This window comes from Triturus cristatus, chromosome 10, assembly GCF_964204655.1.
Source record: "Triturus cristatus chromosome 10, aTriCri1.1, whole genome shotgun sequence".
NCBI classification, from domain to species: Eukaryota; Metazoa; Chordata; class Amphibia; order Caudata; family Salamandridae; genus Triturus; species Triturus cristatus.
This window is the reverse complement of record NC_140593.1, coordinates 1,164,874,662-1,164,893,924: the sequence shown is the minus strand read 5'-3', so window position 1 is coordinate 1,164,893,924 and position 19,263 is coordinate 1,164,874,662. Positions and strand designations below refer to the sequence as shown.

At 44.1% G+C, this 19,263-nt stretch overlaps 1 protein-coding gene across 1 annotated transcript in view; it reads left to right on the top strand.

The window, feature by feature from the left end:
• The first annotated feature begins 482 nt into the window (after positions 1-482).
• The window catches only part of LOC146796853 (extracellular calcium-sensing receptor-like), a 99,954-nt gene continuing 81,173 nt past the window's right edge, over positions 483-19,263 (top strand). Inside the window, exons 1-3 of the mRNA XM_085631390.1 lie at positions 483-534; positions 3,085-3,158; positions 4,887-5,714. Coding sequence (XP_085487516.1) covers positions 483-534; positions 3,085-3,158; positions 4,887-5,714 — 954 coding nt within the window. The remainder of the gene's footprint in view (positions 535-3,084; positions 3,159-4,886; positions 5,715-19,263) is intronic.

The following is a 19,263-nucleotide window of genomic DNA, read 5'->3' as shown; positions in this document are numbered from 1 at the left end:
GGCAGTAGATCACACCTCCATGTCTCAGCTCCTTCTGCTCCCTCAGGCAGTCCCACCACCAACACGTTGTTCTGCCGGAAGTGGTCCCCCGCATCCTTGCCTCTTCTTTCTAGTGACTTCATATGTGCCATTAGCTGCTGTACCTCCAATGCGGCATTCCTGGTAATGGGGTGGACTCTGGACGCTTCTTGCTCAATGTCATGTACCTTGTCAGTTAGCTTGTGATGATCTGCGTGCTCCAGGGTGAAGTAGACTGTGATTCTGTCAATGCGTCTCTCTAGGGACGAGCGTGTTTGTTCGAGGGAGGTACCTATTTTCTCCACAGCCTCGCATTCAGAGTCTAGTTTGGCATCCAGAGTGTCTGCTGTCATGTGCCCCGGTGACCTCCAGTCTTTTTGGTCCACTGACATGGAGGACCTGCCAGGTGTCAATGCCACCCCTGTGTACAGAGAGCCCATCATTGCGCCAGATGCCCAGGCACTATGTATGACATGCAGTGCAGTGTGGCCAGCTTGCCTCGCTCCTCCAAGCAGGGTATGTTAGCCAGGAAATGTTGTTCAGGTGTTACAGAGGGAAATCAATCAATCATTCTGGGACTTATATAGCGTGGCTACTCACCTGTGAGGATCTCAAGGTGCTGGGAAAGGGGGGTTGCTGGTCGGACTGGGTGGAGGATCATTTGAAGAGCCAGGTCTTGAGGTCCTTCCTGAATTAGGTCTGCAACGCGTATTGCCTAAGGTGAAGGAGCAGGGTGTTCCAGGTCTACGCTGCCCACTAGGGATGAGGCGCAGGCAGGAACCTGCAGGTGGAGGAGGGGTTCGAACACCTGAGCTCCGGGTCAGAGGAACCAGCAGCAGCAGATGGGGACAGCAGCAGCAGCTACCAGATTGTAGTGCGCTGTGGGAAGAGCAAGAGCACTAAGGGACAGTTTCCTTTACACCATAAAGCAAACCAACAGGGTACGAGGAAAGGCAACACCATTCGGTTACTTCTTAGGATCTAACAGTGGCGACCAGATTCTGTGTTCCCCAGTTTCCCAGCGAGTAACGGCAGAACAAGCTGCATACCCAAGTGCCTGGACCCGAAAAGGCACCCCTGCCCCTGCCACCTGCTGCCACCAAGGGACAATCTCATTGACTTAAACCAGTTAGTTGTCCCTCCACCATGCTTGTGCTGTGCCCTCGGTGCTGTAGGTCAACCATAGCACAAGGATTGCTCAGGGCATGTGCGCACTTCCCACAGGTGTTAGGCCTGGGCCCAACTCGACCCCCGGGCTTACCCAGCTCCACATAACACCTTCTCCTCACCCACACATTGACACAGTGCACTCTCCCCAGATCTGTGACTCAGCCAGCAGGAGCATCAGCCAGGTGGGATTTCACAGACCTGGGTACAGCAGTCACCCACACGCCCTCCGGGGAAGCTCCCGATGCAGGTGATGCAACAGTATCTCTTTAGGCGTAAAGTAACACTCCTGCAACACAAGTTCAGCACAGCTCAGGGGCCTCACACTCCACAGCGTCTGGGCAGTGCCACATCCTCTGGCCTTTGATGCAGATAGGCACGGCCCACTATTGATCATCTCCCCAATGTAGTGGTGGCACGTGTTTTGTGATGCAGATCTCCCTACGTTGGTTTGCAGGAGCGCCTCTACCATTCACAGCTCCAAGGGGCACCAGGCGGTCTTCTCACACAGGTCAGCAACGTGTCTCCATGCGACCTGCCAGACTTCACCAGCAGGTAAGGGCAATTGACAACGCCCCAATGTCTACAGCCATAGCCCACAGGCATGGCCCCGACATGGTCCACTTCCACCGTCAGGCCACAGTGGCTCCACAGCACTGCCACCGCCCACTCTGGGTCTAAGAACCAAGGCCCAGCGAGGACTCTAGGCCCCGGAGACTATCGGCCCTTCCAGGCATCAGCTGCCATGGAGTCTCAAGGATGGAGCTGTGCAAAGTGCTGCATCACTGATTTTCACCAGCGATGCACCTCTTCACATAAATGGAGCCTTGAAACTGCATTTCCACTTCCCCTGGGACTCTTTCTGGTCATCCTGGCTATTGGGAGTCTTGGGGGTGTTGTTTTCCTGTGCTGAACTTAGCCCTGGCTCCTCCATTCTGCACTCCATTGTTTTTATTTGCTTTTTATCATTTGAGGTGGACTTATAGGCTATTTGTGCCTCTAGAGGCAGAAAAGTGACGTTGGCATGACTAACATGAGTTTTTCGTCACTTTTCTTTCACTAGCGTCAACATTCTTATCACCTTGACGCTAGCGTTGGGGGCAGTTTTCACCGCAGCTAGCTGATACCATCGCCATGTAGCGACGTATTGTACCTACGCCGGTAACAGGGTGATAGTTTTCGGCAGTAGGCAGCGTTTAGAAAATAACTAAAGCACACACTGGTTAGCGGCAATTCTTATAAATATACCACTAAATGTAATTGTCTTATAACCTAAAAAATACTTACATTACTTACCTTCTGTACCCCGGAAAGATGATCTGTGTACCATTATGTATAATCCTGCCGAATTTCATGTAAATATGTTCAGCCATTTTTGTGGTATGTTGAATACAGCAGTCTATGGAAAACACATTGGTGGAAGAATTTGTTTTGGGGCCCTACATTTTGTCTTTGCACTCTCTTAATGACTCACCACAAAAATGTGCATATATCGCAACATGTAAAAAAGGCAATAGGTCTGTAAAGTTATGTGGCGATTCGTCAAACGGGCGGAAAGATATTACGGAGCAATAATCTGAGGAATTCCTTTTTCTGGAAATCCTAACTATGACTACGGAGTGGCAATCAGATTTATTGTGACTTCTTTCTTTTTATCTATTGTTTGTGTTATCTATTTGTTTATTAGTTTACATAACCATGTGGCCATAAATGTGACTTTTTGTTCTTCATATAGTTATTCCGAAACTTTACATATGCAGTCTAGTTCATTTCTTCGGCTTCTTTTCTACTTTTAATAGTATTGTGCTACATATGAAGCCCAAAATTAATGAAAGTCAATCATTGTTGTTCATATTATTTTTTTCTTAGTGATCAATTATCATGTCCTCTATATTGTAGATTGTGGAGCTCGCTTCTATGTCATGTTTCCATTTTGTAGCACAGGAGTGCTTAAGGAAGATGGTTTTTGTGTGGTTTGCTGGGCACAGTTTTATTTGGTGTTTCAGAGAGCATGCAAAGGAAACTTATGTAGATTAAGATATATTCTATTTGTTGTGTATTTGATTATTAGTTTACATGAACATGTGACTATCAATGGGTCTTAAAGTTGGTCATGTAGTAAATCTGAGATTTTACATTTGCAATCTTTTCGTGGTATTGTGCTACATACATCACTAAGGTTTTCAAATGTATAACTTCATAACCACTTTATAACTTCACTTGCAATAAGAAGCAGAATCATCTACATAGTCTAATGTATATTCCTGTAAAATGGCATTACAAGCCATTTTGCTACAACATCCAACACAAAAAGTATTTGTAAAATGCATTGGGGTCAAAGATTGTTTTCACACAACCTTTTTTTCTTTCCACTTTGCTTGATCAATCACCACAAAACTTTCCATCATCTGTCAATGTAGAAGTAAGAATAGGTCTAGAATTTTTTGGTGGAGATCTGTTAAATAGAAGCAAAGCCATTAAGGGTCAAACATCTAAGGAATTCCTATCTCTGGTAACCCTATAGATGCATGAGCCCACATCACATACGTACACACACGTACATTAGATGCTTAAAGTAAGGCACTCCTTATGTATACAACTGCTATGTAAAGGTACTCCCAATATGCTTAACACAATGTAATGACTTCTGATCTCCTTGATGACAAAGTTAACTGACATTGCTAACCTGTGAGGTTCATCAGGTGGAACATTTTAATGATGACCGGTAAGCTATTCCTGTACCTCTCTGAAGTACAGCTAGCTACTTACTCCCAGTCCTCTCACATCATACACTGTACATGTTTATTTCTATGCTGTCTCATGCGTTGATCCAAAATTGTGAACGAGGTTTGAAGGGGATGAATGTTAAACCTCTTGTGCAGCAGGAAAGGGACTGATGGAATAACCTAAAGGCTGAGTGGGGCTGTTTCAGATCCCACCTGTATTTGCATATTGTTTTGTGTTTAATGGAATTGCTCAAACTAGGTCAGACTTAAAAGGACCTTTGCACTGTTTGACCAATGAAAATGACATTTTACAAATGGCGAGCTTACAGAATGTTAGTGCAAAATTATTTTGAAGTAATTGCAGGAAGGTATAAAGCAGCTGGAAATTAAAATGCTTTACTGTGTAGAACATAATTTAGGACATTAAATAATATTAAGCAATACAGCCTGGTGATTTGGCACTTTTAATGCTGTTTCAATTATATGAAATAGAGCAATCTGGTATTCATGTCAATCTTATATTCTTTATTTAACTCTTAGATACATGAAATCATAAATCTATACAATCCCTGTATATACAAGTACAACAAATAATGGATGCAAATAAAATGAGTTGACATTTTACCATTAGATTGTGTCTTGGCTCCAGGTTTTGTGCAGGCACTTATCACCTAATGGTAGTTACCTGTGTAAAACTCTCTGATATGGGTGCTAATTGGCACATAACTAGTAGAGGTATTGTTTTGAGATGTGAATCCTCATTTACAATTTCCATTGTTTTTGTGCACAAATATTACACTTAAGATAATGGATGTGGTAGGCATATGCCATCTTTGATCTGTTTACTATTGGGAAAAGAGATAAAACAATGCAAAAGCATTTGCTGTATATGTTGCAACTGTGCACAGGTTATGGAATTTGGTCCCAGTTTTAATAATTTTTAAATTACTGCAGAACCTTTTCTCTCTTAAACAGATTAGCTATGCAGCAGCACATCCCATCCTGAGTGACAAAATCCAATTTCCATCTTTCCTTCGGACGGTGACTAGCACTGATGCTCAGCCTCTGGCACTCGTGCAGCTTTTCCTTTACTTTGGATGGTCATGGATTGGAGTCCTGATTTCCAATAATGATATTTGTCTATATGAAAGCCAGATTCTGAAGCAAGAGGCAGAAAAAAATGGAATATGTGTTGAGTTTTTTGAGATCCTGCCGACAGATGCCTACAAAGCTTCTGTTGACCACATCACAGGCATACTGCACAGATCCACAGCCAAAGTGATTGTTTGGTATACCTTTGAAGCTCATGCTATTCCAATACTAAAGGAAATATCTGTTATGGGGATCTCAGACAAAATATGGATTGGTACTACAAGCATAGTGCCTTCTTCAGTATTTTCCGTGAGAACTTTTTGGGAAATTCTGAATGGCACACTGGGTATAGCAGTGTACAACGGAAAAATTCCAGGATTTAAAGAATTCTTCTATGAAATACATCCATTTAAGAATACTGGGGACATTTTCATGACACATTTCTGGGAGCACATCTTCAACTGTGCATGGACCAGGGAGCTGAATATAACAGGAATGGTAAAAGAAGCAGTTGGCAAAAGACCCTGCACTGGGACTGAACATCTTGAAGACCTTGACGCTTCAGTGTTTAATTCAAGATTTACATATTCTGCTTTCAATGCTATATACGCCATGGCGCAAGCCTTGGATGATCTGATGTCCTGCAAGCCAAATGAAGGACCTTTCAATAACCGCTCATGTGCAGATTCTCAAAACTTCCAACCCTGGCAGGTGAGGACATGGGTGCACTCTGCTAAAGGGCACTGCTGCAAGAAAACAATAGGTTGCTTTGTGTATAATTCTCTCACTGGCCATATTGCTGCTGTCACAGAGTTCAATGGAGTCTTTTCAGAAAACTGGTTCATAATTTGAGAAGGCAGGACCCTTAACAATGTACTAAACAAAGCCTGGTTAGGTGTTAGCACCAGTCGAAAATAAACTCTACTCAAAACCTCGCAGTTATGGTGCAAGTTCCCCAAAGCAGTGTATGTTACATTTAAGCAATATAAACAATTTTAATGAAAAAGCAACATAATTTCATTGAACAATATTAAGGGGCATATTATCAAGCACGGCGTTAAAATGATCGCTGCTTTAGCGGCATAATGCTGCCGCTAAAGCGGCGATAATGGGCTTTATAATATGCCGCAGAGAATTCCAATAGAAGCCCATGTTGACACCAGAACACAGCTTAAATGTAATGAAGAGAAATCGGAGGTACGGTGTCTTTCCTGACAACTTTCGAGAGAGTCTTTGGCCCCTTGGCTTTCCTCTGCCCAAAGCAAAGGACACTGCTGTAAAAAACCTTGGGGTTTAGTTAAATGAGAATCTGTCATTCTCTACCCAGGTTAAAAAGCTAGTCGGATCTTGCTTTGGTATTTTGAAAGCTCTGAGGAAATTCTTACCCTTCCTTCCAAGTTCGGCCCTGATATTGTCTCGACTTGATTATGCCAATGCTCTTTACGTGGGCATTCCGGTCTACCTCTTGAATAAATTACAGGTCATCCAAAATTCGGCCATCAGACTCTTGCTGGGTATATCCCGTAGGTGTAGCATGCGGGCTCATCTGCGCTCCTTACATTGGCTCCCGGTGGAGGCACGTATAAGATTCAAAACTCTGGCCATTGCCCATAGGGCCCTGTATGGCCTAGGCCCTTTATATCTTCAGAAGAGGCTTGCTTCTATGTCCTCTTGAGACAGCTGCGGTCCTCCTCCCAATTTTTGATGTTAACACCTAGATTTTCACGTCAGAGGCTGGGTGGGAGCTCTTTTGTGCGCAAGGCCGCTCTGGCCTGGAATGCTCTTCCTTTAGCGCTTCGTTACACTCATGATCCTGTGATCTTTAAAAAGAAATTAAAAACTCATCTTTTTGGATATAGTCTTAGCCTAAGGCCCCTTTTCAAAGTTCGCGCCGGGGCACTCTGCTGAGTATCTGTGCGCGTTATAAATTGACCTAACATAACATTCTCAAGGGCATATTATCAAGCCCATTATCGCCGCTTTAGCGGCAGTTTTCTGCCGCTAAAGCAGCGATAATTTTAACCCCGTTTCTTGATAATATGCCCCTTAGTGAGCAAAAAGACACAAATGGGCCTGCTTTACAATAGTGAATTTATACTTTTGTTGTAAGTTTACTATTTGTTTAACATTTACAAACTACAAGATTGTTTTTACTGATAGAAATAGGCCCATCTTTTTATGTGCAGAGTCCCCGCCATGAGTGTGGAGTCTTTGCAGTCGTAAAATTACTCTTAGTAAAATAAACCTCACAGTCTGTGAATACTAGAAAAATTACCCAATTTATAATAGATTAATTTACGTTTCAGCTACTCTTAAAATGGAATTTCGATTGGATACTGAATTCAGCATTTGGAAGGGGCGAGTTGTAGGTGAAACCCCTTTGCACTCGGGAGATTTTTGACTTGTGTCCCTGAAGTAGGCAAAGAAAGAGTGAGCTACCTGGCCATTGAAGTGCAGTTTCAGTCACTGTTTGCTAGGCATAAGCAAGGAGACGTTAGGGCTCATTTATGAGCCCTGAAATGAGCCCTGTGCATCACCGGGGCATCACTTTCAATGACGTTGTGGTATCGCACACTGCAAATCTATATCTACGAGGCAGCATAAACCCACCCTGCATGGTTTTCATAGTCTTGTAGATATGGTGCGAGGCAGTGCAGAGCAAGTTGCTGTGTTGCCTCACATTGCGATGGGGAGGTGTGCTATGGGTGTTATGGTAGGTGTTCCCAAGTAACAACATTCTCAGATATGAATCGGCTCTCCTTGGGTCCTTTGCAGGTTTTAAGATCAACGTTATTGTAGCTTCCCTCCATGAACTTGGAATCTGCTCTTCCCCCTTGTAGATTGAATTGAACAATAATTCCATTTCCGGAACCATTTCATCAGTGATTAATTTATACAGCTCAACCAGCAATGAGTCCGGACTTGCTGCCTTCCCGTTCTTTAGATGCAAAAGCTGCTCTCTTATCTCTCCCTCTGTGATTGGGGCATCCATTATCTTCCTACCCTCCACTGTAAGCACTGGAAGTCCTAACTGATCTAACCACAGCTTAAAGGCCCCTTTATCTGATCATACTTCCTCCGTATATAATTCATAGAAAAGTGAGACCAGGCTATTCTGCATCTCCTCTTCCTTATTTGAGATCTCACCCTGGAGGTTGATAATTAATTCCCCAATATAGTTACATGATCTCTCAGCCCTTGACTTCCATGCTAACAAAGCTCCTGCCTTCTCTCCATACTCGAATTGTTGCATGCGCCCCACTGCCCACTTTTCACGACTCTTTGCCTGTAAATTGATCTTATACTTTAATCTTGCCTCTTCCAGCTGCTTCGTTATGTTCACTACATCTTGGTTAGACCCTGACATTTGCTGTAATTTACCATCGAGCATCCTGACTTTTTCCTCCAAACTTTTCGATTCTACTCTTCCAAGCTTGTTCTTATAGGTGGCCTGGCTTTGTAAAACCCCTTGTGTATATGCTTTAAAGGTATCCCAAATTGCTCCTATGGGAGCTGAGTGAGCGTTATCTAAGAAAAACTATTTTATTCTTTTTCCCAAGGGAGTAGACACCTCTAAGTCCAATAAAAAGTATCTTTTCAAATTCCATATCACATTATGGCTTGCTCTTAATCCGGTTATTGTTACACAAACCGCAGCGTGATCTGATATATGTCCTGGCAGCATATTAACCTCTCTCAGTCTGCCTGCCCAGACTCTATCCACTATAAAGTAGTCTGGCCTGGAGAAATGGTTATATTTTTTGCTATAGAGAGTGTATCCCCATTTTTGCCCCCTTATATATCTCCATGTATCGATGAAGCCCATTTTGTATAGCATATGTTTCAAAGTCTGCCTTGTCCTTTGTGCTTCAGCCTGCCCCCCCTACTAGTGGCTCTATCTAAAGTTGGATCCAGTAAGGTGTTGAAATTACCCCCAATAATTATGGGGGTTGTTACCCCCGCAAGTGTCAGTTGTAAATCTATTATATGCTGAGGATCTTCCACATTGGGGCCATGGAAAGCCACACAGGCAAATTCTGTACCTGAACATCTAAGAGTTGCTAAAACCCACCTCCCAGAGCTATCTGTTTTAGCAAAGATCAGCTCAATTTCAAAACCCCTCCTAATCAATACCGCTACCCCTTTACAATATTCTACTTGATCAGAGGCAGCGTAACTCTCAATCCATCTTACTTTTCTAAAAAGTTCTTTACTTTCACTTGCGGTTAAATGGGTCTCTTGTAAGATGACTGCCTGGACTTTAAAATCATCTACATATTTAATCTTCAACCTTTTCCTGCTTTTTGATCTAAGACCATTCACATTCCAGGTCAACACCTGTAATGTATTGTCATTCCCCCATCTCTAAAAAAACGTATTTCCAGTGATGGCCCAAGACAGGAAAGATGTTAATACAGATACTGAGGACTTATTTTTTTCCCCACTGCTCCCCACCCTGTGCCCTGCCTCCCTCCTCTATCCACCCTCTCCCACCCATGGGAACCCTCCCTTGACTTTCAAGCATATACATGCCTATAAGTCCACCAGAGAGGAGGAGGAATCTCCGTAGATCCATTGCCTAATAAACAGTGCTTCCCCTACCCCTGCTCCAGCGTGGAGTGGAAAATCCCTCCCTCTGTCACAGACCAAAGATCTCACATACACACATTATCCATACATGCGCTGGTGGGGCCCATAACACCAACATTCACTCACCATTAATCCGTGTGGGAGGCGATTATCTTCCAAACGCTGGCATGAGAAGGAAATACCACTTTACCCTAATGAGTGACAAATCTACGCAACCTTCTGATACTCATTAGGCCCTGAACTTCAACCTTTGTATTCCTCTCATAAATCGGGATGGATCAGTTAGTTGCTGATATAGCTCTAATTCTCTAATTAACCTTTCCATTAACACATTTCCAATGAATAAACAACCTAACTCATTTCTGTAGATATTCAATTTCAATCTTTATATTAATATTGCAAATTAAATCGTTCATTTGATCAAGTTGCCATTCATATTTACCTATTCTGGCTAATTGTCGTCCTCTATGTCAATCTGGCAGCCTCGCAAATCTATGCCCATCAAATTTAGTAAGTTCAGTTCATCAGGAGTTTGGGCATTCATTCAGTCCGTCAAAGATTCAGGCAAACAGCTGTCCTGCAGTGTCACCGTCCTCTCCGTCAGCATAACGTCAGGAAATCGAGAAAGGCCAGAAACGAACCCGCACCAACCTCTCTATTCTACCATAATTTATAGTAAAAATCATTGACAATTTGTATAAAAAACGGGTCTTCAAATGTTCTGATTGGTCAATTGAAATCGTCTGACAGGATTCCCACCAAAATAAAGTCTCTGAGGTCATTATACTTGATTGTTCCGGTTTTTAGAAGCACATTATTGTTCTTTCAGAAAAGCTGGCTTGTGTCCCAGGGCAACCTTGAAGGGTACAGTCTGGTTAGGGTCATGACGAGGCCACTGTAGCTGGCGTCAGCGCAGGCACACTTCACCTAAGCCTTGTTCAGCGTCTGCAGTCGGGTTAGGCCCCAAAGGCAGCCATCTTTCGATAGGCCCAAATGGTTAACTTAAGCAAAAGAAACACAAAACGTAATCAATACATAGAAATGACTAAACGAATGTTATTCCCTCACTAATACCCATATGTGTGTGTATTTATCTAGCAATAAGCAACACTTAAGCGGGTTTATACTTACTTACTAAGCAGCTATTTTCTTTCCAATCTTTTCCCAAACACCTTCAACCTCCAGTGGTACTAATTCATCATGCAATTCGGTAATATTCTTGATATAAATTTTCAGATGTTTGCTTTCGTCAGGAATGTAAGTACAAAAATGTTGAACCTTCAGCATTCAACAGACTCCACCCTCTTTTGCCAATAATATATCAAGGGCAAGTCTATTTTGCATTACCATAGCACGCATGGCAACCATTTCAGTGTTTACCAATAAAAATCCTCCAGCGGTGCTTGTTGACAAGCGATCCACTACTGTTGATAATTTTCTAATTTTGTTTGCATTCAGAGTTATTCCCACTGCTGGTATCAATGCGTCAAAAATGTCACCTACAATTTCTGCCCAGAATTCTCTCTTACTCCGCGCTAAATGATTACTTAAGCTATGTACACCATTTTCTCCTCTATCCATATGAAAATTTTTCAGAAAGACCAGGCCTACGTAACATGTGCCATACCAGTGGTCTGGCAAACAATAATATACCCTGTTCCCACAAATAAAATATAGTCCAGGAAAGACTGGATCTTTACCACCTTTAAATCCCCATCCACCCACCTAGAGAATAGGCAGACCACAACCAAAACATACCTCAGTCTGTTACAGGGAGGCATCTCAATGAAATCTACTTGCATTCTGGTGAAAGGCCCTCCTTCTCGACCTATCGTTCCCAGACTCACTACTGTCTTTCTCCCAGGATTGTATTGCTGGCATATTAGGCATCTTTGACAAAGACTTTCTGCTACAAGTCTGAATTTTGCATTGTACCAGGTCTGCTTAAATGACCTGATCATGGCATCTCTCCCTATATGTCCCTGGCCATGATACATCCGTGCCATGGTAGACATCATGCTGTCAGGCATAACTGGTCTTCCATCTCGATAGATCCACACATGATTCTTTTCCCTTGGGGCACATCCTGCTTTTACCCACTGTCTCATTTCCTCATCTCCTGCCTCTTCTTGCAACTGCCTTACCTCTTCCCAAGTTCCAACAATGTTAGTAAACATTAATGAGCAAGAAGACATTTCTCTTTCCTTAGCCCGATTGACCGAATTCTGATTTTGTGCACAATACTGTGCCATGTCATTGGCGTACCTGTTTCCTGTGGCGATGGCGATATAATCACCACCTTGACTATAAGCAGCACATTTTACAACAGCCAATTGTCTAGGCAGCTGTATCGCCTCAAGCAACTTTCCAACCACTTCTGCAATCTTAATAGGAGTTCCACTTGAGGTCAGGAAACCTCTTTGTAGCCATAGTTGGCCAAAGTCATGGACCACTCCAAAGCCATACTGGCTGTCAGTTATCACAGTCACTCTCACACTCTTCTCAATCTTGCATGCTCTAGTCAAAGCCACAAGTTCTGCTACTTGGGCTGATTTTACTCCTTTCAGATAGGGCGCTTCTATTACTGCTGCGACTGTGCATACTGCATACGCTGCACGCAGCACTCCTTCATCTGTTCTCAAACATGACCCATCAACGAACATCACAAAATCACTTTCTGGCAAAGGTACATCTTTTATATCTGGTCGTGGTTTTGTACAAAAATCAAGTACATCCAAACAATCATGATCTACCTCATCTTTTACTTCCAAAATCTCAGCATCAGGCAACAAAGTTGCAGGATTCACATTCAAACATCTTGCAAGACTCACATTAGTTGCACCCAATATGACCTTCTCATATTTAGTCAGCCGACTGTGTGTTATATACTGAGTATGATTCCTCGTTAACAGAATCGCTACATCATGAGGTACAGACACTTTCAATGGATATCCCATCACAATTCCTTCACTCTGCTCCAAACTTCGACATGTTGCAGCCACCGCCTTCAAACATCCAGGTAAAGCTACAGCTACTGGATCAAGCATCGATGAAAAATATGCAATTGGTCTTCTCAGTTTTCCATGCTTCTGGATCAACACAGAAACGGCACATCCATTTCTCTCACTGCAATACAACTCAAATTCTTTCTCATAGCCAGGCATACCTAATGCAGGTGCTTCACACAAACCATCTCTCAATTTTCTGAATGCTGCCAATTTCTCCTTGTTTAATTCAATGGGATCTTTCACATCACTTCTCGTTAATCGCACCAAAGGTTTTGCGATGAAGGAAAAGTTGCTGATCCACTGACGACAATATCCAACCATTCTTAAAAACATTCTCACTTCTCTTTGAGTCATGGGAGCTCTCATTCCTTTTATTTACTGATTCTGTCTATGGTTATTTTCCTTAGTCCTTTCTCAATGTTATGTCCCAAATACTGTACTTCCTTCTTGCAAAACTGTAGTTTCGCTGGTGACACTTTAAGTCCTCCATCTGCCAAGTGATTCAGCAAGGCAATCGTGTCTACCTCACAAGCTTCACGTGTTTTTGACGCCACCAAAAGGTCGTCAATGTATTGGACTAATACAGAGCTCTCTGGCATTTCTAGACTCTCCAAAGACTTCTTTAATAGCTGATTGAATATTGAGGGGCTTTCTGTATACCCCTGTGGGATTCGGCACCATGCCAAAATACGCTCACCAATACGAAATGCAAAAATGTGCTGACTGTCGTGGTGCAATGGGATGGAAAAGAAAGCATGACACAGATCAATCACTGTATGCCATTCTGCATCATGGGGAATCTGATATAAAATCACTGATGGATTTGGTACAATGGGACAACATGATACCACAATTGTATTCACCTTTCTCAGATCTTGCACTATCCTGAATTTCCCATTAGGCTTTTTCAGTCCCATTAACGGTGAATTACATGGACTACTCATTATTTCTCTCAAAATTCCTTGCCTGATCATTTTCTGGAGTTACACCTTCAATTATTTCAGGTGTCAATTTGTATTGCGGAACATTTGGATATGTTACTCCTTCCTTTACTGTTATTTTAATTGGATCTACATTTCTCATTAGCCCTACATCTTCTCCAGTGAAATCCCAAACTTCTGCTTTTACAGATTGTCTCAATTCTTTAGGTAATTCATCAGGGTTGAATACAGCATGTGTTTCAGTAACTTCATTTTCTCTGTTAGCTATGGTCAATTTATACAATACATCATCATCTGGTGTTTCAAAAGCTATTCCATCCGGAGTACAAAATATAGTGCACTTCATTTTGCACAACAGGTCCCTACCTAATAAATTCACAGGACTGGTGTCACACACCACAAAGCAGTGCATTTCTGAAAATTTCCCTATGCTAACTTTCACTGGGTCTGTAAGATATGTTTTAATCTGTCTGTTGGACACACCAACTACTTGGATCGTTTCATCCGAGAGAGGAAGATTCTTAACATCAGCTAATCTAACAGTTGATCTAGTAGCACCAGTATCCACTAGGAAAGTAATATTTTCATCATTAACCTTCCCATCTACAAATGGTCCTGTCTGGTCTACTTCTAGAGTTGTGCCAAGTACGCACTCTTCTTCCTCCCTTCGGCACCGTCAATAGCTCTCTTCTGAGTCACTCTCATCGCGTTGCAGCCAATACTGCGAGACAGCGCTAGCGTGTGGCAGCTTATTTATCTGTTCTTCATTGTAGAATCCCAATTCACTACTATACTTCTGTGTGTTTCTGCTCTGTGGAAAAGGCGGTTTTGGCACCTGATTCTGTGGGGGAACAACTTGCTGCTGTTGCTGCAGTTGACCACTCACCTCATGCTGCACCTGTGGGTTCAATGATGGATTTTCATTATTAGTACTCGGGGGAAACTTACACTCGGATTTCCAATGCCCTAGCCTGCCGCAAATATGACACAGAAATTTCTTTTTAGCTTCTTCAATATTCCCTTTATACTTCCCAGGATTAAATTTCGGTTTTGACCCTGCTTGTTCCACCAATTGTGCTTCGTGTCTCTCCGCTACCTTTACCTGTACCCACATTGCCTTCTCTTTTAGCTTCCGCTGTTTTGCTTCAATTTCATCACTGAAGTATTTAGCATGTCTCAATACTTCATCTATCTTCTTGTTTTGCCAATCTACCGTATGCTGTTTAATCATTTCACCAATTTCTGGACGTAAACCATATACAAATCTGTATACAAAATGACTCAAATCCTTTTCACTCAGATTCTCATCTCCGCTAAACTGCTTAAAAGCTAATATTAGCCTCTCGTAATATGCATGTACTGACTCTTTACTTTCCTGGTGTGTTCGATCAATCTTTACCCAATCTGTCTCTTTAGGGGGCACTTTGTTTTTAAAAAATACCATAACCTGCTAATATTTCTTCATCACCTCGGGATCTGGAGCTCCTGTTTTAGGATCCCTAGGATATTCCTGGGTTGGCCAATTAATCATAAGTTTGCACTCTGTCCATAGATCTGCTGGTACAATTATGTCAAACAGACTATTCAAATCAATCCATAATATTTTAGACAATTTCACAAATCTGTCTACCTGCCTGTACCACTCAACGGGCTTCTCACGTAGTCGAGGGAAATCATTCGTAAAAGACAAAATATCCTGTCTTGTCCATGGGACATGTACATATCCTCCTCCTGGAATCTCTCTCATAGGGCATTCTGTCACTACCTTCTCCTGTTCTTATACAGGAAATGCTGAAAATGTCTTATCTGAGGTATCATCACGTTTTCTATACCACCTGCTTCTCCATTTATCCATGTCTCCCCATTTTCTCAGCAAATTGATTATGTCCTTAATTTGACCTATTCGTCCTGTGGTGTTCATATTCTCAATGTCCTTTTCAGTTAAATCTACTCTATATGGTTTCTGTAAGGCTTTTACTTTTTCAATATCAATGCCTATCTCATTTGCTACTTCTTCTAACCTTTCATGTAAGTTTTTTGCTCTCCAGGTCACACTCTTGCACAAAAATAATAATTCTTCATCCTGATAGGTTTTCAATTTTTCTGTCGGGATAGTCCCTACTATTAATTCTTCCAATACCATTCGTAACTTGGCCACATCAATTGATTGGGATTCTTTGTCTTTCCTCTGCAAGCTCCTTAACCATTCACTTAGCTCTTCTGTCGATGGTCCTACTGGTTTTTCTACACTTCCGTGTCCAAAATCTTTTTGTGTTTCTGACACTGTCTCTAACATTGTCATACGTCTCTCTGCACAATTCTGATCTATAAATGGATTATTTGTAAAATTCGGTTCCATTACACTCATAGTCTGCCTCCATGGATTCTCATTCTGACTCACTCTTGGTTGTTCTACTGGTTTATTACTTCTGTAAGGGACTGTCAAACAATGCTCACTGTCCTTCTGTTTGTCAAAAATAGGCATTACTGGACCTATTGTTACTGGAACTGTTACCGCTTCTAGATTCTTGGTCAATTCTCTTATTTTCTCAGTTAATTCCAGGGTCGTTTTCGCTAATTCTACAGAATTTTCGCCATCTGTTCTTTCTTCTGATCTTTTTTCTACTTCTCTAGTAGCACTGTTTTTACCCAAACTTATTGATTCTGGTTCCGATTTTATAATTCGCATCGTTTCCCTGATTGGGGCACTTGGAGTTAATATTTCTGGTTCTGGTCGATACGGTGGTGGAACATATCATCAAGAACATCATCCTCGGACTCATTCACTCCATACCCTCTCGACTCCACATTATGTCTCTTTTCTACACACTTTCATCCTTCATTCTCTCCTACAGTTCTTACAGGGAACACACCCTCAGTCATACTCGCATCCCGCCATCTTCTCATTCGATCATTATGCGTTTCATGTCCGTATGTTCTTCCAAACAGGTACCTATATCCTCTACTATTTCTTTGTCTCTCTCGTTCATGCATTTCGTCTTCCCATTCCGTCAAAGCCTCAAACTGCGTTGGTCTAGGTCTTGGTTCTAAATTCATCATTTTCTCTCTCAAATTTCTCAAAACAGCCAAATTAAATGAACCATGCTCTGGAAAAGCTAATACTCCGTTTTCCTTCGTATATCTCACCCAGTTATCTAACCAAATACAAGTATGATACCCATATTTCGCAATCATAAAGGATGCAGGGGTTTTCAGTGGAGGAAGTAACTGTCCTTCCCCAGTTTTGACTGGTTAGTCCTCCGTAAACCACTTCTTGATTCTTCCTAACCATGTTTTTCTCTCTTTTTCTGGTGAATCGTAATACATTTTCTTGCCTTTCACGTATCACTTGTCTCTCTTTAGCTAGTCTATCCAATGACAGCGTGACTCACACTAACGCACCAATTCAGAGCGGCTATGTCACTGTCACAATCCTTAAATCCCAGCGCGACTCACACTAACGCACCAATAAGGAGCGTCTACGTCACCCTGTATTTCTCCACTCCTAGCGCTGTGTACACTAACGCACCAATCCGGAGCGTTTCACAGTTCTGACCGACTGTCCAATCCCAGCGCGGTCGTTCTGACGTCAACAGCCGCTGCGGCAGCTCCTGCTCCTGCTCCTGACTACCCCTCCTTTACAAATCTGCTCCGTAAGTTTTTGTTTCAATTTCTACACTTCTGTTAGTAACAACATAGAAACATCTCCATTGTCCGCTTCGCTAACCAAAGAACAGCAAAAGACCTTTCTCACGAGAATTCCGTCTTTCCCGAGAGCAGCGCTTACATCTGCCCTACTACGGAATCATTACTTCCGTTGATAAAGTAGCACATCCCTCTACTTCACCCTTCTAACAAGCATTAGCTAATTGTTTCTCTAGTATTTAAGACACTATGGTGCCGATTCCGATCCTGTAAAACCCAGGTACGAACCGTCGGACTGAGCGTTTTCTCCGTCCGACCCGTACCCGGGAAAAACACCTTACAAACCCGCAAGTACGATTCGTACAGAAACACAATTTCCATACGAATCGTAAAAAACACCGACCGGCAAAAAAATACATACAAATCGGATCCGGGACACCGCGGACGTGACGTCCGGACGGAGTCAGGCAGCGTTTCACGAACCAGAAAGTACAATCCGTGCCCACATCACTCCGCACGGATTATATTTTACGGCAGCCAAAAACTGCTGGGAAATCAGAACAATGCGCAGAAGGAGCACCTGTATGCGCCCGGACAGCCATTGACCCCAACCTACGTGTCATCCCGGCCCTCATAGCAGTGCACCTGGTGTACAGGAACCAACGCAGATGCCGCAGAAGGTCAGAACAACACCCAGGGGCAAAGGGGGGGGCAGGGGCAGGAAACATAACCCCCACCCAAGTTAAAAATCATACATGCCCTGTACATACCTGACCCCCAGGGCCTGGTCACTTCGGGGGGCGGGGGCGTCTCCACCAAGGCCTGCGTCCGCCACAACGGAAGTCGACATGGACGCGAACTGGCACCATACCCATGCCTTAAGAGCGTGGATACGGGTCGTACCACTCCCACCCCTAAGTCACCCCAACAATGGCGGTACGGCTCGTACCTATGCCTTTGGGACGTGGGTATGGGCCGTACCGCCATTGTTGGGGTGACGTAGGGGTGGGCGTGGTATGACTCATACCCACGCTCTTAAGGCGTGGGTACGGGCCGTACCCCTACGGCAACCCAACAATGGCGGTATGGCCCGTACCCACGTCCCAAAGGCATGGGTATGGGTCGTACCACGCCCACCCCTACGTCACCCCAACAATGGCGGTACGGCCCGTACCCATGCCTTTGGGATGTGGGTACGGGCCGTACCGCCATTGTTGGGGAGACGTTGGGGTGGGCGTTGTACGACCCGTAACCATGCTCTTAAGGCGTGGGTATGGGCCGTACCCCTACGGCACCCGAACAATGGCGGTACAGCCCGTACCCACGTCCCAAAGGCATGGGTACGGGTCGTACCACGCCCACCCCTACGTCACCCCAACAATGGCGGTATGGCCCGTACCCATGCCTTTGGGATGTGGGTACGGGCCGTACCGCCATTGTTGGGGTGCCGTAGGGGTACGGCCCGTACCCATGCCTTAAGAGCGTGGGTACGGGTTGTACCACGCCCACCCCTACGTCACCCCAACAATGGCGGTACGGCCCGTACCCATGCCTTTGGGACGTGGGTGCGGGCCGTACCGCCATTGTTGGGGTGCCGTAGGGGTACGGCCCATAGACAGACACATAGGGGTGTGTGGCCATCAGCCCCAGCAGTGCCCAGACATAGGAGGGGTGGGTGCCTATCACTCCCAGCAGTGCCCAGACACAGGAGGGGTGGGTGCAGAGTCCTCCCAGCAGTGCCCAGACACAGGAGGGGTGGGTGCAGAGTCCCCCCAGCAGTGCCCAGACACAGGAGGGGTGGGTGCAGAGTCCTCCCAGCAGTGCCCAGACACAGGAGGGGTGGGTGCAGAGTCCTCCCAGCAGTGCCCAGACATAGGAGGGGTGGGTGCCTATCACTCCCAGCAGTGCCCAGACATAGGAGGCGTGGGTGCAGAGTACTCCCAGCAGTGCCCAGACACAGGAGGGGTGGGTGCCTTTCACTCCCAGCAGTGCCCAGACACAGGAGGGGTGGGTGCCTATCACTCCCAGCAGTGCCCAGACACAGGAGGGGTGGGTGCAGAGTCCTCCCAGCAGTGC